At 39.0% G+C, this 21,542-nt stretch overlaps 1 protein-coding gene and 1 pseudogene across 6 annotated transcripts in view; one reads left to right on the top strand and one right to left on the bottom strand.

The window, feature by feature from the left end:
- MICU1 (mitochondrial calcium uptake 1) overlaps positions 1-21,542 on the top strand; it is a 242,021-nt gene that overhangs the window by 147,006 nt on the left and 73,473 nt on the right. For 4 of the 6 annotated variants that reach the window (XR_014825569.1, XM_005671068.4, XM_084992918.1 and 1 more), the window contains 2 exon segments: positions 3,063-3,145; positions 9,345-9,542. Coding sequence is in view for 3 of the 6 variants with exons in the window: in XM_005671068.4 (XP_005671125.1) it covers positions 3,063-3,145; positions 9,345-9,542 (281 nt within the window). In the remaining 3 variants the exon portion in view is untranslated. 6 annotated transcript variants of the gene reach the window in all.
- LOC110256744 (splicing factor 3B subunit 4-like) lies at positions 6,172-7,567 on the bottom strand (annotated as a pseudogene).

Genomic DNA, 21,542 nt, shown 5'->3' with positions numbered 1-21,542 from the left:
ACCAGCCTAGTTGGCCAGCTAGCTGATGATGGAAGTTAAGCCTAGAAAGTGTTGCTACCGACAAATTCATGAGCAGGATGGAGATAATGAACTCTCTGCAACAATGCATAATATACTAAGCCCCTTTTTACATTTTTCTACATATAATCTTTAATTTTTTTTACTAAAAATGATATTAACTGAAATTTTAATTCAGTAGTATTAGGACATATAGGATAGGGAGTTCCCATTGTGGCTCAGCGGTTAGCGAACCTGACTAGCATCCATGAGAATGCAGGTTCCATCCCTGGCCTCACTCAATGGGTTAAGGATCTGGCATTGCTGTGAGCTGTGGTGTAGTCTTGTGGCTACAGCTCTGATTGGGCCCCCAGCCTGGGAACCTCCATATGCCGTGGGTGTGGCCCTAAAAAGACAAAAAGACAAATAAATTAATTTAATTAAATGGTGAGCAATGCTGTTAAAATTTTTTTAAAAAGATATATAGGGTATTTTGTTTTGCTTTATTCTCAATAGCTTAATAAATTTGAAGCACAAAAGAAGTGAACAACTTAGTTTTCTTTACTAGAACATTTAGCATGGTAAGAAAGAAGGGCTGTTCAATTTATGCTTTATCCTAGTGCACAAGTATATTTGTGTTTTGATTGATCTGGGAACATTAAAGAAGTCTTCTAGAGCTTACATCATTCACTTAAAGAAAAGAAAATATACTGTCTTCTCAAACTTTGCATTTTTCATTTTTTAAAAACATTTAGGTATGCTTTGCTCAATAATTGGTATACCGAGCTGACATGGTTAAAATGGTGGCTAGATAGCTAACAGTGTGCTTTTCTGCCTTACCACAGAGCCATAGTGATAATGAGTAAACAAGTGTAGATGGTAACCTGTTGACAGAATGATATCCAGGGAACTCCTTTTTTTCCAGATTTTTATTTTTTATATTTTAGTTTATTTACATGTTCTTTCAATTTCTGCTGTACAGCAAAGTGACCTGGTCATGCGTGTCTGTATACATTCTTTCTCACATTATCCTCTATCATGTTCCATCACAAGTGACTAGATATAGTTTCCTGTGATATATATATATAGCAGAATCTCATAGCTTATCCACTCCAAATGCAATAGTTTACACCTGCTACCCCAGACTCTCAGTCCCTCCCACTCTCTCCTCCTCCCCCTTGGCAACCACAAGTCTGTTCTCCAAGTCCATGGGTTTGCATCTTTCCTGTAGATATGTTCATCTGTGCCATATATTAGATTCCAGATATAAGTGATATCATATGGTGTTTGTCTTTCTCTTTCTGACTTACTTCACTCAGTATGAGAGTCTAGTTCCATCCATGTTGAGGCAAATGGCATTATTTTGTTCTTTTTTATGGCTGAGTAGTATTCCATTGTGTATATATACCACATCTTAATCCATTCATCTGTCATTGGACATTTAGGTTGTTTCCATGTCTTGGCTGTTGTCAGTAGTGCTGCAGTGAATGTAGGGGTGTATGTATCTTTTTCAGTGAAAGTTCTCTCTGGATATATGTCTAGTTGTGGGATTTCTGGGTCATATGGTAGTTCTATATTTAGTTTCCTGAGGTACCTCCCTACTGTTTTCCATAGTGGTTGTACCAATTTACATTCCCACTAACAGTGTAGGAGGGTTCCCTTTTCTCCACAACCTCTCCAGCATTTTTTATTTGTGGACTTATTAATGATGGCCATTCTGACCAGTGTAAGGAGGTACCTCATAGTAGTTTTGATTTGGATTTCTCTGATAATTAGTGATGTTGAGCATTTTTTCATGTGCCTGTTGGCCATCTGTATATCTTCTTTGGAGAAATGTCTGTGCAGGTCTTTTGTCCATTTTTCAATTGGGTTGTTGGGTTTTTTTGCTATTTAGTTGTTTAAGTTGTTTGTATGTTTTAGAGATGAAACCTTTGCCATTTGCATCGTTTCCAACTATTTTCTCACATTCTGTAGGTTGTCTTTTGGGGTTTTTCTTGTTTGTTTGTTTGTTTGTTTTTATGGTTTCCTTGCTGTGAAAAGTTTCTAAGTTTGATTAGGTCACATTGGTTTATTTTTGTTTTTATTTCTCTTGCCTTGGGAGACTGACCTAAGAAAACATTCATACAGTTCATGTCAGAGAATGTTTTGCCTGTGTTCTCTTCTAGGAGTTTTATGTTGTCTTGTCTTATGTTTAATCTAAGCCATTTTGAGTTTATTTTTGTGCATGTTGTGAGAGTCTGTTCTAGTTTTATTCATTTACATGCCACTGTCCAGTTTTCCCAGCACCACTTGCTGAAAAAACTATCCACTCTTGATTTTATTTAAACAATGGAGAGACTAGAACAAACAAAGTAAAAAGCTAGCTGGCTTTTAAAAGGCAAGACAGGAGTTTCCATTGTGGCTCAGCAGGATAAGAACCCAACATAGTATCTGTGAGGATGTGGGTTTGATCCCTGGCCTCACTCAATGCGTTAAGGATCCAGTGTTGTTGCAAGCTGTGGCTTAAGTCAAAGATGCAGCTCAGATCCTGTGTTGCTGTGACTGTGGTGTAGGCCTGCAGCTGCAGCTCCAGCTCCAATCTGACCCCTAGCCAGGGAACTCCCATATGCCATAGGTGCAGCCGTAAAAAGAAAAAAAAAGACAAGACAAAGACTTAGAGTTTCACTTTCTTACTTTGCAGCAGTATAGCTCATCCTAGATTTTCATGCTTAAATAATGCTATATTTTAGTAACAGAGCAATAGCATTAATATTATACAATAAGAGGGGATGGTTTCAAAAAAAGCAAAGCTGAAGTATTTAAGAGAGTATTGAAACAAAGATAGACAAGTGCTATCTTTGCTGACCAAATTCTCTTGGTTTTAAGGAGTATTGCTAAAAGGTTGATCAAGATAAATACGGTGGCATTCTGTGACTTGATATTAGGTTTTGATGTTTAGCTGTCTTTTTTTCTTAAAGGAATGATTTTTTTTTGTTTTTGGTCAATACCTTCTAAATATTTTTTCTTTTTCCTCCCTCCTTTGCTTCCTTCCCCCGTCCTACCCTTCCTTCTTCCCTAACTTGTAGCTCCTCAGAGAAATTTTGAGATTGCCTTCAAGATGTTTGACTTGAATGGAGATGGAGAAGTAGACATGGAGGAATTTGAACAGGCAAGTTTTCCTGAAAATTCCCTTTAAATACATTAATATTTAACATATTTTCATGTACCTTGGAGTTACTGTGACCTTCATGAGTGTATTCCGATGCTATCCAATTTTGGGGGGGCCTTGCCTATGACACGTGGAAGTTCCCAGACCAGAAGTCAAACCTGCACCACAGCAGCAACCCAAGCTGCTGCAGTAACAACATCGGATCCTTAATCTGCTGTGCCACAGAGAACTCCTATCCAGTTTTTGAAGTACCTAATGTTTGATTTTTCAGAATTGTCCTTACTTTTATTAGGTGGGGTTTTTTTTGTTTGTTTTCACTCTCGATTTAAGGAATTATTTGAGCATATGATTAAGGTCCAAGTTGCTCTGATTCCTCAACATGAATTAGACTCTAATGCTTATTAGATGCTAAGTTATGGCTATTCAATCATATATTCAGTCAACATTCATTAAATAGCTCCTTTGTGCCAGGCATTTCTAGAATACAAGGTTGAATGACATATGTTCTGAAAGGATTTCTAGAGAGAAGGAAAATGGCATCAGGCCTTTTTACTCTAAAAGGTTCCAGCCATAGATGTATACAGTTTCTTCTGAATCCTATGGAGAGATTACATTTCCATCAAATATCTGTCCTTTCAGGGCCACAATACCTCTCTAAATATGATTGTGATTGTTAGAAGTAGCTTTTTTTGTTTTTGCTTTTTAGGGCCACACCTGGCAGCATATGGAGGTTCCCAGCCTAGGGGTTTAATCGGAGCTTCAGCTGCCAGCCTACACCACAGCCACAGCAATGCCAGATCCGAGCTGCGTATGTGACGTACACCACAGCTCACGGCAATGCCAGATCCTTAATCCACTGAGCAGGGCCAGGGATCGAACACTAAACCTCATGGTTCCTAGTCGGATTCATTTCCGCTGCGCCATGACAGAAATTCCAGAAGTGGTTTCAAAACATAAAAAACTGTGTGGGAGAAAACTTTTTTTTTTAGAGCCGTGCCCATGACATATGGAAGTTCCCCGGCTATGGGGTCACATCAGAACTACCACTGCCCGCCTATACCACAGCCACAGCAACGTGGGATCCGAGCCTTGTCTGCAACCTAAACTGTAGCTAACAGCAATGCTGGATCCTTAACCCACTGAGTGAGGCCAGGGATCAAACCTGCATCCTCATGGATACTAGTTGAATATGTTTCCGCTGAACCACAATGGGAACTCCAAGAAAACATTTTTGTATTCAAAATGAGTAAAGGGGCAAAAAGGAAGTAGAGAAAGTATCAAAATAAGAAATGCACAAAGACAGATATTTCAAAATACCTACAGATATTTATTCGAATTTGCACCCTTGTATCCATCTAATAGCGTCACCTTTCCATGATTCTGTGCTTTGCTGGTGTTACCAGGTGGCCTCAAATGATTGTAAATAGCACTTATGTTGGTATTCTTAATTTTATCTTATACAGAACTATTTTATTTTTATTGAGATATAGTTAACATATAACATTGTATTAGTTTTAGCTTTATGACATAATGTTTGACCTATGTATATACTATGAAATGACTACCACAGTAAATTTAGTTAATATTCATCACCAAACATAGTTACAGTTTTTTTCTTGTGATGAGAACTTTTTTGTGTGTGTGATGAAAACTTTTAAGGGCTACTGTGTTAGCAACTTTCAAATATGCAATTGGTTTTGTTAACTGTAGTTTCCATGCTTATATCCTCAAGCCTTATCTATCTTTTAACAGGAAGTTTATACCTTTAAACCACCTTCACTCATTTTGCCTACTCTTCACCCCCTGCTTTTGGCAACCAACAATCTGTTTTCTTTATCTATGAATTCGGCTTTTTTTGTTGTTTTGTTGTGTTGGCATTTGGCCACCCCATGACATATGGAATTCCCAGGCCAAGGATCAGATCTAAGCCACCGTTGCAGACTACGCCACAACTCCAGCAAAGCTGTGCCAGACTTGGGATTGAATCTGTGTCCCAGTACTCCAGAGATACCACCCATCCCATTGTGCCACAGCAGGAACTCTAAATTCAGACTTTTTTTGGATTTCACATATAAGATCATACAGTATTTGTTTCTTCTCTGTCTACTTATTTCTCTTTTTTTCTTTTTTTTTCTTTTTTTTCTTTTTTTTTTTTTTTTTTGTCTTTTTGTCTTTTGTTGTTGTTGTTGCTATTTCTTGGGCCGCTCCCGCGGCATATGGAGGTTCCCAGGCTAGGGGTTTAATCGGAGCTGTAGCCACCGGCCTACGCCAGAGCCACAGCAACGCGGGATCCAAGCCGCGTCTGAAACCTACACCACAGCTCACGGCAACGCCGGATCGTTAACCCACTGAGCAAGGGCAGGGACCGAACCCGCAACCTCATGGTTCCTAGTCGGATTCGTTAACCACTGCGCCACGACGGGAACTCCCTACTTATTTCATTTAGCATAATGCCATCAAGTTCTCTTTATCCATTCATCTACCAGTGGACACTTAAGTTTTCTCCATGTCCTGGCTTTTGTAAATAATACTACAGTGAACATGGGGGAGCTGAAGATAGCTCTTTGTCATAGTTTTATATTTCTTTTGATTTTCTCCAAAGCATATAGCATATAGTAAACATACACATGACTAGTTGAATTGATATGTTTTGATTGATTCTCATGTTATATATTCTTAACAAGTTATCTAAATAAAAATATTTTAAGAAGATATTTAACAACTAAGAAATTCTAAGAAAATCTCTAACACTCATTCGTAAAATCTAGTGATAATTTTTTTTAAAAAATGAGTTAAGTTTTATTTTCTCTGTGCATTTGCAAAACACTTAGGACAGACATAGAAGGGGGAAGAAAAGGAAAAAAAAAAAAAAAAACAAAAACCTCCTGTAAAAAAAATTACACTTACAAAAAAAGGCCTGAGAGGGATTAGTGCCCTAGCTCCTGCAAGCTACAGTAACTCTAATTGGTGGTCCAAGGAAGTGAAAAGGTATTGGGAGGATTAACAGGAGGAAAGACAGTGAGAAATCACTGAGGGAGAGGGCCTCGAAGAGGGCCTTGAGGGGGAACTGGAGGCCGGGGAATAGGTCTGGGCGGAGGGAGGGGTCCCCACTGGTAGCCACAGGGTGGAGGTCATGGAGGGCCAGTGTATCCATGAAGGGGCATCAGTGGGAGAGATCTGTGCATACCATGTGGCGGTGTAGGACCGGAGTGACCCATGGGCAATCCAAACGGAGACCCTGGGGGGACATGCCTATTGGAGAGGGTCCAGGATGAGGCATTCCAGGTGGTGGTCGAGGTGGTAGCTGCCCCCCAGAGCCAGGGGGCCCAGCATGGGGGTGTCCTAAGCCATGAGAGCCATGGTGGGCCAGCTGCATCTGAGACATCCCTAGATGGGTTATCCCACCCGGTGGGAATGGGTGAGGATGTGAGTGTCCATGTGCAGGATGTCCAGCCCCTGGGGTTCCTGTTGATGGAGGGAACAGGTAGAAGGGGGGTACTGGGGGTGGGAAAGAGCCAGGAGAAGGCATGCCTGGTGGAGGAAGCCCAGACCCCAGTGATGATACTGCAGGATTGGGAGCAGATGATGGAGAGGGGGCATCTGCAAAGGGCTGACAGGACAGTTAGCCTGGGAGAGTGGGTTCTGTGCTGCCAGAAGACATTCAGCTGCTGAGCCATGGCGCTCACCCTTGGAGTCCTTAAAGGCATAGTTCACAGTGATTGGGTGGTTACAGAGGTACTGCCCATTTATGGCCTCAAATGCTACCTCTGAAGCATCAAATGAAGCAAAATTAATAAAGGCATAACCTTTGGAGTTGCCTGTGTCAGGGTCCCATATTATCTTGGGGATTTGTAAGATGATCCCAAAGGCACTAAAAGTATCATAAAGCAATTTCTCACCAATCTCTGGGTCCAGGTTTCCAGACACAATTAGAATAGATTTACAAGGAGATCCTGCTGAATAACATTGAGAACTATGTCTAGATACTCATGTTGCAACAGAAGAAAGGGTGGGGGAAAAACTGTAATTGTAATGTATACATGTAAGGATAACCTGACCCCCTTGCTGTACAGTGGGAAAATAAAAAAAATAAATAAAAAATAAAAAAAAAAAGAAAATGTTGGCTCCCACATCCATGTTTTTGTGGTGAGCTGATGGCTTGTTCACCTGAATTGGCTTCCTGTAGAGTTTGATCATGTTCATGATCTTAATGGCATAGTCAGCATCTTCCTCATTCAAGAATTACACAAAACCATAGCCTTGATGCTGACCAGTGACTCTGTCCTTTGGCATGTGGGTATTTACTACTGGCCCTGCCTGGAGAAACAGCTCCCACAGCAGTGGCTTGCTAACCTTCTCATCGAGGCCCCCCACGTACATAGTAGCATCCTGGTTCCACTCGGAGATCAGCCCGGCTGCCATGGCTAAGGAGCTCCCACTGTCTCCAGAAAGCAATACTGCCCCCTGATCTCAGTACTCTAGTGATACATTTTTTTTAAATAAAGTTTTATAAAGACACTTATACTTAGTAATAGTTTGTGCATAGGGGGATGATATTTGGGTTGTGCTATTATTAATCATTAATAAAAATGCTATAGCATTAATGTTCCCTAAAAACATTCCTTTTTCTCAGTCACTTATACACACACCTTCAGCACCATGCTTTTGAAGCTAACTTTCACGATTTCCAACTTAGGAAGGATATAAGCTGCTGTATTTATAACATTCAATCATGACAGGTCCTGATGCTGATGCTCAATTACTGGATTCACTGCTCTCAGAAAGTTCTTCACTTCTCACACTTAGGCAGATAAAATGAATTGTGTTTTGCCTTCGAACAGAAGTGACACAGTATTGATTATCCTGCATTACAGTTTAAAGTCTAAAATAACTTCAACTTAGATAATTTTATACTTATCTTTCAAGTTTCCACGTGTATGAAAAACAAATGGCAACCAGTCTTACTTACAGGATAAAACGTGAGCCCAGAAAAAAATCATAGTCAAAAACATTTATGATATTAACCTAGAGGTAAAAGGAGACTTAGAGATAATGTACTCTCATCATGAATGTTTCCAGTGAGAAAACTAAGCTCCAGAGAATTTACATGAGCTGCTTAAACTGTGCTGTCACTGCACAGCAGCAGAATTATACCCTGTGTGTCCTGATTCCCCATCTACTGTCTTTCCTTTATACTAGTTTTACCTTTTAGAGCCAAAGACTTTTAAATTGTGTTATATAAGTCTTTTTTTAATGGTCGTAGGTAATAAATAAATAAAAGACATTTTTCTAAGGTAAATCCATTGTTCCAAATCTTAAGTTTTTAAATATTATGCTTTTCTAACTTGGCGATTTAAAAATCATTATTCACAGGGCTATATATACATTGTTTATTTAACATACCTTTAATATTTATCCTTATATATCTCCATTTTAATCATTCTGACTGTATATATATTTTTGGCTTGTAAAGAGGTAGAAAAGGCTTCAAGACCTAGTGAAAAAATGCTAAAGCAATTGTAGACTGGCTTTAAAAAGCTTGATTCTATATAGTTAGGTCACGGTTCCTAGTGCCCAAAATTATTCATTCTCAAAAGCTCATTTAAAACTTCTCAAAGATAAAACTAATTTCCCATCTTCTCTTAGAGAATTGTTTCATACCAACTTTGTATTTCATGTTATCATTCTAATAAATGTGTTATTGCTCTCTTATATGCAGCTATTTGCCTATAGCTATACTGCATCTTGTCACCAGTAGAGAATGAGTAGTGAGACATGTGAAATTTTTAAATGTCTCCCGAGATATGGAAGGTATTATTGTGAGGTTGATGTTATTTCAGTGTTGTATGAGAGGTTTTGAGCCTCAAAAACAAATGCATACTATTTTTTGAAAGAGAGTTTTTTTTTTTTTTTAAGAGCATCCCAGTTATAAAGGTGTCAGACATTTGTGTTAAATACAGGTTCAGCTACTTGCTAGCTACTTGAACTGGAGCAGGTTACTTCAACAGTGTTCCTCAAATTCTTCACCTGTAAAATGAGGGTAATCATAGGGCTCACCTCATAGGGTTGTTGTGAGCATTAAGAGAGAATCATAGCACGGTGTAGGCAAATAGTAAGCAGTTGAGTTATTGTTCTTACTTTTCTATATTTTCCATCTACCTCGTAATGTTTTTCTGGACGGGTTTTGCTTTTCCATTAGGTTCAAAGCATCATTCGCTCCCAAACCAGCATGGGAATGCGTCACAGAGATCGTTCTACTACTGGTAACACCCTCAAGTCTGGCTTGTGTTCAGCCCTCACAACCTACTTTTTTGGACCTGATCTCAAGGGGAAGCTGACAATCAAAAACTTCCTTGAATTTCAGCGTAAACTTCAGCACGATGTTCTGAAGCTAGAGGTGGGTATTCCTGGGACTTCAGGGCACTGTCCATTGTGTATGCAAGTGGAGCTGCTAGGTTGGCAGGGCCCTGCACTGGAGGCATTCTTTCAATCTACCTCCAGCCACGAGAACTGATTGGTTTGAACCTTATCAATGATCTCCAGCCTGACAGCAGGTTGGAAATAACATGTTCTGTGAAAATGTCTCAGAGTAAAGTGGCTCTTGGACGAAAAGCCAAAAACGTCTAAATTGAAATTCTTAGTGGTCTTTGGATATTCAGCTTAAGGAAAAAGAAATTCAGGGTCCGAGGCATTCTGAACTTGAACCTGTATGTTTATTATGTAGGAAGTACCAGGAGGTGAGGGGAATAATAAGGAGCAGTTTCTATGAAAGTTTACAAAGGTAATAACAGCTGGAAACACAAAATGTCAGAAATAAAAATGTGAGTGCTCAGAGTTACAAAGTTGTCATCCTCTGTTTGAGACTTTACCTTTCCACTTAGTTTAGACCATCACGGTGTTCAGTTCCTGGCCACAACTCTGTAAGAACATTACCTTTTCCTATGCATGTATTTGTTGGATTAAGTATAATTGGGGTCAGTTGGCTACTCAGTCTATTCAGTTCAACACACGCGTTAAATACCTTCTATATGCACTTTTGTCTGAAGACCAAAAAATGAAGTCTTTGATTCCTTCAGATTTTAAAAAATTCCCTTATGCAGTGTTTCTCAGCCTCTTTTCTTCTTAACATATGCCCTACTTTAATGTTACTTAAAATTTCAAAACATTAAATACTATGATTAAAAACACATAAAAGTATTGAAGAAAAGCACTGCTTTGTTTTAAAACTCTGAATATTACTTCTGTCTGCTCTCCCATTTTCCCCCCAAGATTCTAATATACTCCTCCCACCTCTTCCACCCACTTAACTCAGTTGAGACAGTTTGAAAAATCACAGCTGAAGTCTCATTATTGATAAGAACATTGTTTAATATTCATTCTCTCGGAGAGAAGTAGAAGTATAGATCACACTGAAAATCAGATCTAACTTTGGAACGTGCTTTCATACCGGTTTTTTGTTTGTTTGTTTGTTTGTTTTTGGAAATGATATAATTAATATTCGAAGAATTTACCTCAAAATAACAAAGTGATGATTTTCCACAATTCAGCCTTTTCGGGAGGCTCATGTAGCCCCCATAATACATGGTAAGTACTATGTATTTATTATTTATATGGTGCCAGGGACACAAAACCTTACCTCTACCCTCCTAGTATCTCCTCCTGGTCCTGAGCCTTAAATTGACTTAAGACAGATTAACAGGAGAAAAGCAGACAGATTTTTACACATACATGGGAATCCCCATAGGAAAATGAAGACTCAAAGAAGTGGCAAGGCTGTGTTTATATACTAAGTTGATCAAGGAAAGCAACTTAGCTTTATGAAGTTTGCATTTTTATCACCAGAAAAGGGAAGTCAAAGTCGAGAGTGGAGTTCCCGTTGTGGCGCTTCGGAAACAAGTCCAACTGGGAACCATGAGGTTGCGGGTTCGATCCCTGGCCTCACTCAGTGGGTTAAGGATCCGGTGTTGCTGTGAGCTGTGGTGTAGGCCAGTGGCAACAGCTCCGATTAGACCCCTAGCCTGGGAACCTCCATATGCCTCGGGTGCGGCCCCAAAAAGACCAGAAAAAAAAAAGTCGAGGGTAATCTATACTAACAGATCTTATTAAAATAATTCTTAACTTCCTTTAGTCCCCCATATATTTTAATTAATTAATGCCCACAGTTGCCTCTCTGTTTTCTTCCTGCTGGTACAGGGGAGGACATTTTTTACAGGGGAGTTTTATGTCCTGCTTTCAGGAGTCTGACAGTTTTGGTGAAAGATTTGGTATGTACGAGGATTCTAGAAATATGCCCCTAGTATTCATACCTGGAATGGTCTTCTTTGGAAATATTATAGCATATTCTGGGAATGTAAATTATTTAACTTATTAATTGTATAATTACAATTTAACATGAAGTATATATCTAGAAAATGTAGTTAGAGAATAAAGCACAAACTAGAATGGTACTTTTGGAGTTCCCATCATGGCACAGTGGAAACGAATCCAACTAGGAACCATGAGGTTGCAGGTTCAATCCCTGGCCTCGCTCAGTGGGTTAAGGATCCGGTGTTGCTGTGAGCTGTGGCATAGTTTGCAGACGAGGCTTGGATCCAGCTTTGCTGTGGCTGTTGTGTAGGCTGGCAGCAACCAGCCATGACAGGAACTGCCTTAGGATCATCTGTAGGCTTTGGACCCCTAGCCTGGGAACCTCCATATGCTGTGGGTGCGGCCCTAAAAAGACAAAAGCCAAAAAAAAAAAACTAAACAACCATACATAGTCATCAGAGCATGGAGCGGATGCGAGCCTCACCACAATCTAGCCTGAACACTCAGTCCTGAGCACACAATAGAGTCTCAAGAGACAGAACCTGGGACTTTTGTCTTTTTATCCTGAAATGCTATAGAGCTTAAAGCTCATTTATATATTGTATAGATAGCCAATGAAATAGAATGTTATAAAGCAGATTAGGGATCTCATACATTTGTACCTACACTAGCCTACACCCACATACAGAAGAAGAGAGATCTAAAAGACACTTATATCTAAGATATTTATTCTAGAAAACCCTCTTGCATTTGACACTGCCTTAGGATCATCTGTAGGCTTTGGGCCAACTCATACCAAGACTGTTTCTGTTTTACAGTCAGCAATTCCTCATGTAAGGGAACCAGTGGACCGTTTTGTTGAAGAACTCAGCCTATCACGTAATAAATATTCTATTTATTACATAACCATGTCTATTAATCCTGAGTCTTTTCTTTCCATATAATGACACAAGTTCAGTGACTAAGTGCCTCCATATTTAAAGTTGGGGTTTTTTTTGTTTTTGTTTTTGTCTTTTGTCTTTTCTAGGGCCTCACCCGCAGCATGTGGAGGTTCCCAGGCTAGGGGTCCAATTGGAGCTGTATCCACCAGCCTACACCAGAACCACAGCAACACCAGATGCGAGCCTCATCTGCAACCTACGCCACAGCTCACGACAACGCCAGATCCTTAACCCACTGAGCAAGGCCAGGGCCCAAACCTGCAACCTCATGGTTTCTGGTCAAATTCGTTAACCACTGAGCCATGACAAGAACTCCAATTTAAAGTTTCTTGAGTCAGTACTGTGTCTTCCCAAATAGACGTGTGATTCTTTGAGGAGGTGTGAATAGCAGAAAGAGCAAAGGGTTTGGTGAACTGCTAATGAGACCTTGGTTAAAATCCTGTTTCTACCATTTACTGGCTATGTGACATTTGGTGAGTTATTTGTTTCTAGGAGCTGAGACCCTAAGTTGTAAAACACAGTAATGTTAAGTACGATGATGTTTCTTATGGGCTGAATTTTGTCCCCCTGTAGAACAAATTTCAAAATCCCCAGGCCGAGTCCCCAGGCCCCAGTTTGGAGATGGGGCCTTTGAAGATGTGATTAAATTAAAAACAATGCCGTTAGGGTGGGCCCTAATCTAGTCTTAACTGGTATCCTTATAAGCAGAGGAAATTTGCACACCCAGAGAGACAGAGATACCAGGGGGGTACTTGCATAGAAGGATATGTGAAGAGATAGCATGTGAAGAGATAGCAAAAGGGCAGCCAACTACGAGCCAAGGAGAGAAGCCTCAGAGGAAACCAACTCTGCCTGTACCTTGATCTCGGACTTCCAGCCTCCAGAACTATGAAAAAATAAATGTCTGCTGTTTGTCACCCAGATAGTAGTATTTCGTTATAGCAGCCCTAGTAAAGTAATACAGTGGTACATGCCTAACAACACTTGGCATGTAGTATGCCTTTAATAGGTATTCTTTCACCTTCTTTTAAGTACTCTCTGCCCTTTAGTATGGCAGTTGGCATATAGTAGTCACCTAAATAGGTCATCTCAGATGAATGACTGAAAAGCCTTACTTTGATTTTGAAATAGTTTTCTGATAAAACATCCGGAACATGGAAGCAGTTTTTTTTGTTTGTTTGCTTTTTAGGGCCACACCCGCAGCATATGGAGGTTCCCAGGCTAAGGATCACATCAGAGCTACAGCTTCTGGCCTACACCACAGCCACAGATCCTTGTGGCTCACGGCAGCGAGGCGCGATCCTTTACCCACTGAGTGAGGCCAGGGATTGAACCCGCAAGCTGGTGGTTCCTAGTCTGATTCATTTCTGCTGTGCCACAATGGGAACTCTAAGCAGTTTTTGTTTTTTGAAACACTTTTAATTTCTCTTTTTTGAAGTTTGCGTAATTTCTCCCCAAGAGGAAAATGGAAATGATTAACAGTATCTTAACTTTCATATGGGTTTTATAGTTCCATCATTCTTTCTGCTTATCTCTTAGCAGTTTTGTTTCATTGCTTACTTATCTACTTTAAAGTTTCAGATCAAGATTTATAGCTTCATTTGGTTATTTCTATCATTTTCTCACCACAGTAGCTTCAAGAGTGAAGAGAACACTATCTGTCAATTTTGATTGCCAGAGGGGTCAGGGAAGGGGGAAAAGTCCATGAACATTTATTGAATGCCTACTATGAGCCAGGTATTTTACAGATATTACCAGTGTTATGGGATTTGGTGGTATTATACTCCTATTACAGATGTAGAAACTGAAACTCAAAAAGATAAAAGTTACAGAGGTGTTAAACAATACAACCAGGATTCCAGCTCAGTCTTTCAGACTAATTCTTTTCTCTTCTTCATCTGATTGTTAATACTTTTGGTCTGAGATGAAGTTTCTGTTCCTGATTTATTTGAAGCTCTAAAGAAAAACAGAACATTCTGAATTTTAGAAACAGGAAAAAAAATTTTTCTTAAATATCTACAGTCTCCTTTCTTTAGCACCGTGTTTTCCCAGTTCCTTTGTTCCTCAGGTTGAACTTTATGACTGAGCAGAAATACACTGTTTTTTGTGTGTGTTTATAAGATATTGCCAAAACTAGCTGTTTAGTTTCTTTTCATAACAATCATTAGCTTGTTAGGTTTTTAAAAATGTTTTAATACTCTTAATTCTAGTCAGATTTGTCTTATTTATTTTTATTTATTTATGTTTTTTTGGTCTTTTTGTCTTTTTATTTTTATTTTATTTTATTTTATTTTATTTTTTTTTTTGTCTTTTTGCTATTTCTTGGGCCGCTCCCACGGCATATGGAGGTTCCCAGGCTAGGGGTCGAATCGGAGCTGTAGCCGCCAGCCTACACCAGAGCCACAGCAACGCGGGATCCGAGCCGCGTCTGCAACCTACACCACAGCTCACGACAACGCTGGATCGTTAACCCACTGAGCAAGGGCAGGGACCGAACCCGCAACCTCATGGTTCCTAGTCGGATTCGTTAACCACTGCGCCACGACGGGAACTCCCTCTTTTTGTCTTTTTAGAGCTGAACCCACAGCATATGGAGGATCCCAGGCTAGGGATCCAATCGGAGCTATAGCTGCTGGCCTATACCACAGCTCACGGCAACACCGGATACTTAACCTTTTGGGCAAGGTCAGGGATTGAACCCGCATCCTCATGGATGCTAGCTGGGTTTGCTAACCGCTCAGCCATGATGGGAACTCCCAGATTTGTTTTATTCTACCTTTAATATCTTTATTTGGGAACTCAGAAAACATGGGTTTGAAAAAAATGACTTGAGAATACACAGAGAAGGGAGTTCCCATTGTGGTGCAGCAGAAACGAATCCTACTAGTATCCATGAGGATGCAGGTTCAATCCCTGGCCTCGCTCAGTGGGCTGGGGATCTGGAGCTGCTGTGAGCTGTGGTGTAGGTTGCAGACACACCTCAGATCCTGCACTGCCGTGGCTGTGGCTGTGGCTGGCAGCTGTAGCTCTGATTCAGCCCCTAGCCTGGCAACTTCCATATGCTGTAGGTGTAGCCCTAAAAAGCGAAGCAAAGAAAAAATAAAGAATACACAGAGGAGTTCCTGCTGTGGCACAGTGGGTTAAGAATCTGACTGTAGCACCTTGGGTTGCTGCTGTGGTGCAGATTCAATCCCCAGCTTTGTGCAATGGATTAAAGGACCCAGCATTGCACAGGTGACAGCTTTGACTCAGATTCAAGTCTTGGCCGGGGAACTTCCATAAGCAGCAGGTGCAACCATAAAAATAATAATAATAATACACAGGTTTTTTAATTAATCTTTTCTCTCTCTCTCTCTCTTTTAGCTGTACTGCAGCATGTGAAAGTTCCCAGGCCAGGAATACAATCTATGCCATAGCAGTAACCCAAGCCACTGCAGTGACAGTACCAGATCCTTAAAACCTGCTGTGCTACAAGAGAACTCCTGATATATTTTAAGTTATTAAAAATTCCATCTAAGGCTACCAAGAACTATTGAGCTGAGTTCCTTGGAGACAGGTGCCAAGTCTAATTTCAGTTAATATATTCATTGATTTCTTGAGGACTGCAGCAAGTAAGATGTCAGTCAAATATAAAAGGTAATAGAGAACTCTTTGAAAGATTATGATTAATTTTGATTTGGGGGGAGAAGGAGCTGTAATTATGTCAAAGAAAAGCAAAAATTAATTTATACAAAAAGGAAGAAACCAACTCCAGAATATACAACAAGGAAACTGAAAGAGTGTCATCTAAGAGAATTACAGTCTGTAGCATGATCTTTTTTATGAGATTTGGGGTTTATATGCTTACTGCATAACCAATCAGATTATCATATTTTAAGAAGGCATGAAGGCAGAGTGTAGTTCAAAGGGTAATTGTCTGTCTTATATTCCCAGTCTTCATGAAAAAAAAAAAATATTGAGGTTAACTAGATTTGTTCAGTCAGAAAGAAGGATAAAAGGGAGACATACAGAGCTATGCTAATTATTCTCATCTGCCATTAAGAATAGAGCAAAAAAAAAAAATGAGGGGTAATTTAATTTTAAATATTAAGGAACTTAATATTAAAAAATTCCAGAATCACCTACCCTTTCCATCATCAAGCTGACATCTTTGTACTCATCTCTTTAAAGTATTGAAATAGAGTTAAATCTCTCTTGCCCCAAGACGGAGGACCATAGCAAAACACAAAGCTCAGTTCTTTTCCTGGCCAAAGGCTGTGGGAAAGGAGACCAGAAGGCTTTCAATCAAACACTTTCAGGAATTAGAACACTCTCAGCAGAAGAGATTTCTTTTTATCTCAATGTTTGGGGTTTTTTTCCCCCCAGGACACTGACTCTTACTATGTGAACTTAAAGATGAGAGTTGACTTTGATTTAATTAAATCTAAGAAACAAATGAGATGTGTTCATTGGGTTTCTTTTAGTTGTATCCTTCCACTTTTGCCTCTACAAAGTAGGATGTGATAGTAATCTTAGTTTCTTATGTCATTCTTAGATGTTTTCAGTTTGAATTTTCCCAAAAAAAATCATTAAAAGGGTTATTAAAGAGTACTTGTCTCTTATAGTTATTTATAACTTTAAGGAGCCAAGTATATATATTTAAAGATTTTTTTAAAAAAAAAAACCTTTAACCTTGTTATTAAGAAGACATTCCCCACTATAGAAAATTTGTAACTATTTGATTACAATAATAAAAATATTCTACTGTTTTGTTTTTTTCTATAAAATTTGAAATACTTAGCCAACGTGAATTGCTTTATCCTTATAAAACTGTTGAGGAAAGGCCACAGCAAACATTATTTTCCCAAACGTAAAAAAAAAAAAAAAAAAAAAGAGGGAATCTGTTACTTTCAACAAACAAAATAGTTTTATTTCTTGCTTCTTTCAAGTTTTTTATTTTGATCCCCTTACTTATTTCTTAAATCTAGACCCCTGTTTATCCTATTAAAATAAACAAATTGGGTCAGTAACACAATCCATGCAAAATAATCTTTCTTCGCCTGGGACACCAAGAGATGTTTTAGAAAATGTGTCATTTATAATAAAAATGATTCTTACTTAATCAATTATATTATTATCATTATGTAATAAGATATGTAAAAATCAAAGCCAAATTCTGATTTAATTTCTTGCAATTCCCTTTGTACCCTGTAGCTCAAGTTTGTTACCATTTGTGGCTTGCAAGTGTCTCTGGCTATAAAATCAACTGGAAATACCATACATGGTAGAATGTCCATGGTAATATAAAGCTCCTTTGACGTTGTAAATGCAACCTTGATAATTATTCTGTAAAAATTATACAAAACAGTGCTTTTTTATTTCATATCTTTTGGAGAATGAAAGGAGTGATTCTTTTTTGCTTAAAATATATGATCTAGGCATGATTTTTATTTGTCTTTAATTTTTATTGAAGCGTGGTTGATTTACAGTGTTACTTTCTGCTCCACAATAAAATGATTCAGTTTATATATCTATATTCTTTTTTAAAAAACATTCTTTTCCATTATGGTTTATCATAAGATATTGAATATAGTTTCCTGTGCTATATAGTAGGATCTTGTTTATTCATTCTATATATGATAGCTCGTATCTGTTAAACCCAAACTCCTAGTCCATTCCTTCCCTAACCTCCTCCTCCTTGACAGCCACAAGTCTGTTCTCTATATCTGTGAATCTGTTTCTTTTTCATAGATAGGTTCATTTGCATCATATTTTAGATTCCACATTTAAGTGATATTAGATGCTATTTGTCTTTCTTTGTCTGGCTTGCTTCAGTAATCTCCAGTTGATTCCATGTTATGATAATCCATGTTATGTTATGTCAGGTTATGTTATGATAATTCCATGTTATGATATGATTCCATATTAGTGTGATAATCTCTAGTTGATTCCACGTTGCTACAAATGGCATTGTATTGTTCTTTTTAGAGCTTAGTAGTATTCCATTTTATACATGTACCACATCTTCTTTGTCCATTCACCTGCTGATAGACATTTAGTTGTTTCCATGTCTTGGCTTGTGTGAATAGTGCTGCTATGAACATAGGGGTGCGTGTATCTTTTTGAATTAGACTTTTGTCTGGATATATGCCCAGGAGTAGGATTGCTGGATCATATGGTAACTCTATCCGGTACCAATTTACACTCCCAACAGTGTAGGAGGGTTCCCTTTTCTCCACACCCTATCCAGCATTTGTTATTTGTGGATTTTTTTGATGATGGTCATTCTGACTGGTGTGAGGTGGTATTTCATTGTAGTTTTGAATTACATTTCTCTAATAATTAGCGATGTTGAACATCTTTTCATGTGCCTGTGCCTTAATCTGTTTATCTTCTTTGGAAACTTGTCTATTTAGGTCTTTTGCCCATTTTTCAGTTGTATTGTTTGTTTTTGTTATTGAATTGTGTGAGCTGTTTGTACATTTTGGAAATTAAGCCCTTGTCCCTGGCATTGTTTGCACATACTTTCTCCCATTCTATAGGTTGTCTTTTCAGTTTGTTTATGGTTTCCTTTGCTGTGCAAAAGCTTGTAAGTTTGATTAGGTCCCATTTATTTATTTCTGTTTTTATTTCTATTGCCTTGGGAGACTGACCTGAGAAAACATTGGTGTAACTTATGTCAGAGAATGTTTTGCCTATGATCTCTGCTTGGAGTTCTTTGGAGTCATATCTATGTTTAAATCTTTGAGCCATTTTGAGTTTATTTTCTATGTGTATATGGAATGAGGGTGTATTCTAACTTCACTGCTTTATGCGTGACTGTCCAAATTTCCCAACACCACTTGCTGGAGAGACTGTCTTTTTCCAATTGTATATTCCTGACTCCTTTGTCAAAGATTAATTGACCATAGGTGTATAGGTTTATTTCTGGGCTCTCTAGTCTGTTCCGTTGATCCATATGTTTGGTTTTTTATGCCAATACCATACTGTTTTGATTACTCTAGCTTTGTAGTATTGTCTGAAGTCTGGGAGAGTTATAGGAATGGTTTTTAAAAGGCGTTATTTAGTACTTCTGAATCTGACCTTTCAGACTGATCATTAAAGTGCAGAAAATTTAAGAGATTAATACTTGTTTTCAATTTGCTTATAGCATTGCGATTCCAAAGTCATTATGTTAGTGATACCTTTTGTAATACTTGGCAGTCTCTAAGATTTTCCTATCATCAAATATGTTTAATTTACATTCTAAATTAGTTTTAAGCTAGCACAATAAGAAAGAGGATCATAAATAAAACATGAAAATTTGAACTTTCTCTGGTGGAAAGTTTTCCTCAATCTATTGTTCAAATAGTCTTATCAACCCTTTTTTAGTGGAACACAGATGCTTTTCAACTTAGGAATGAGTTGTGTACCAGTATATCAAAAGCTCATAGATCAACTCTTTGGAATTAAAAACACAGTGGTAATTTTTTAGTCTCTCACACAACAGAATATTTAACTCACAATTAGTTGAATGCAATACAGTAAAATGAAAAGTATGAAAGAAAATGATTGCGAATTTATAGTTCAGTGCTTAATATGTACCTCCTCTTTTAGCTGTAACAGTCTATGGATGTTAACCTCTTGCAGTACTAAGCAATTTAACAAAAGTTTGAGTGTATACTACATAATAAAAATACTAGCCAGCATCTCTTCAGAGTTCTCCCTGAGCCAGGCTCTATGTTCATTATTTCATTTAATCTTCACAACACTCTGATGTTGGTATTATAATTATCCAAATATAATAAATGAGGAAACTCAGGAGTTCCTGTCATGGTGCAGTGGAAATGAATCCAACTAGGAACCATGAGGTTGCAGTCAATCCCTGGCATCACTCATTGGGTTAAGGATCCAGCGCTGCCATGAGCTGTGGCAAAGGCCCGTGGCTACAGCCCTGATTCGACCCCTAGCCTGGGAACCTCTGTGTGCCACAGCTGCAGCTCTAAAAAAAGACAAAAAGACAAAAAAATAAAATAAATAAATGAGGAAACTGAGGCACATGAAGTTAAGTAACTTGCCTAAGGTCTCTCACATAATAAAGGAGGAGCTGATATTTGATTCCAGGCAGTCTGCCTCTAGAGTCTGCCCTTAACCTCTAACTTACGATAGCTTTCCAGGAGCTCTGCTGAATGCTCAAGATTCAAGGATGAACACAACATTGTCCCTTCTCCCAAGAAGTTTATGAAAGTGAGCTGAATGAACCAGAAGTTCTTAGGCAGTGTTACAAGTACAGTAATATTTATATGATGCAGTTAGAGTATAAAAGGGCACATGTAGGAGTTGCCATTGTGGCTCAGTAGAAGTGAATCTGGCTAGTATCCGTGAGGATGAAAGTTTGATCCCTGTCCTCACTCAGTGGGTTGGATCCAGTGTTTCCATGAGCTGTGGTGTAGGTCACATATGTGGCTCGGATTCTGTGTTGCTGTGGCTGTGGCTTAGGCTGGCAGCTGTAGCGCCAGTCTGACCCTGAGGAACTTCCAAATGCCTCAGGTGAAGCCCTAAAAAGCAAAAAAATAAAATAAAATAGTAAATCAGTCTGTGAAATAAGAGGGCAAGGGACTGCTTAAGAAATTCTCCTAGAAGTGGCAATATTTGAGTCCGTTTAACTCTGAAATTCATTCTGTCTGAAGAAAAGATTTTCATTTGCTCTTCGTTCTGGTTATAGGATAGATGAGAAGAGGCAAGGGAACACTGAGTAACACTGGGACTGGAGCCAGGAGAGGGTGACAGAGAAAATGACCTTTCTTATCAAGTTTGTCCCAAACCAGGCTTAAATTAATGTGTCTTGTAGGTGTTCTCATGTTAGTAAAGAGTCCCTGTGCCCTCAAGTCTGAGTCTGGAGAGATCATTAAGAAATAGAGGGGCTGTTTTGCAGGGGGCTGGATGAGAGAAGAGAAAAAGTTTCGCCAGATTTCTGGAACTAGCTGGACCTATAGGAGATCAAATTTGACCTCTAGGAGTTCCCGTCGTGGCGCAGTGGTTAACGAATCCGACTAGGAAGCCTGAGGTTGCGGGTTCGGTCCCTGCCCTTGCTCAGTGGGTTAACGGTCCGGCAGTTGCCGTGAGCTGTGGTGTAGGTTGCAGATGCGGCTCGGATCCCGCGTTGCTGTGGCCCTGGCGTAGGCCGGTGG

The sequence above is a fragment of the Sus scrofa genome, chromosome 14 (assembly GCF_054392235.1).
Source record: "Sus scrofa isolate SSC_HxYL_T2T_F1_AM1 chromosome 14, Sscrofa_HxYL_maternal_Yorkshire_Landrace_v2.0, whole genome shotgun sequence".
NCBI classification, from domain to species: Eukaryota; Metazoa; Chordata; class Mammalia; order Artiodactyla; family Suidae; genus Sus; species Sus scrofa.
This window is presented reverse-complemented; position numbering and strand designations above follow the sequence as displayed.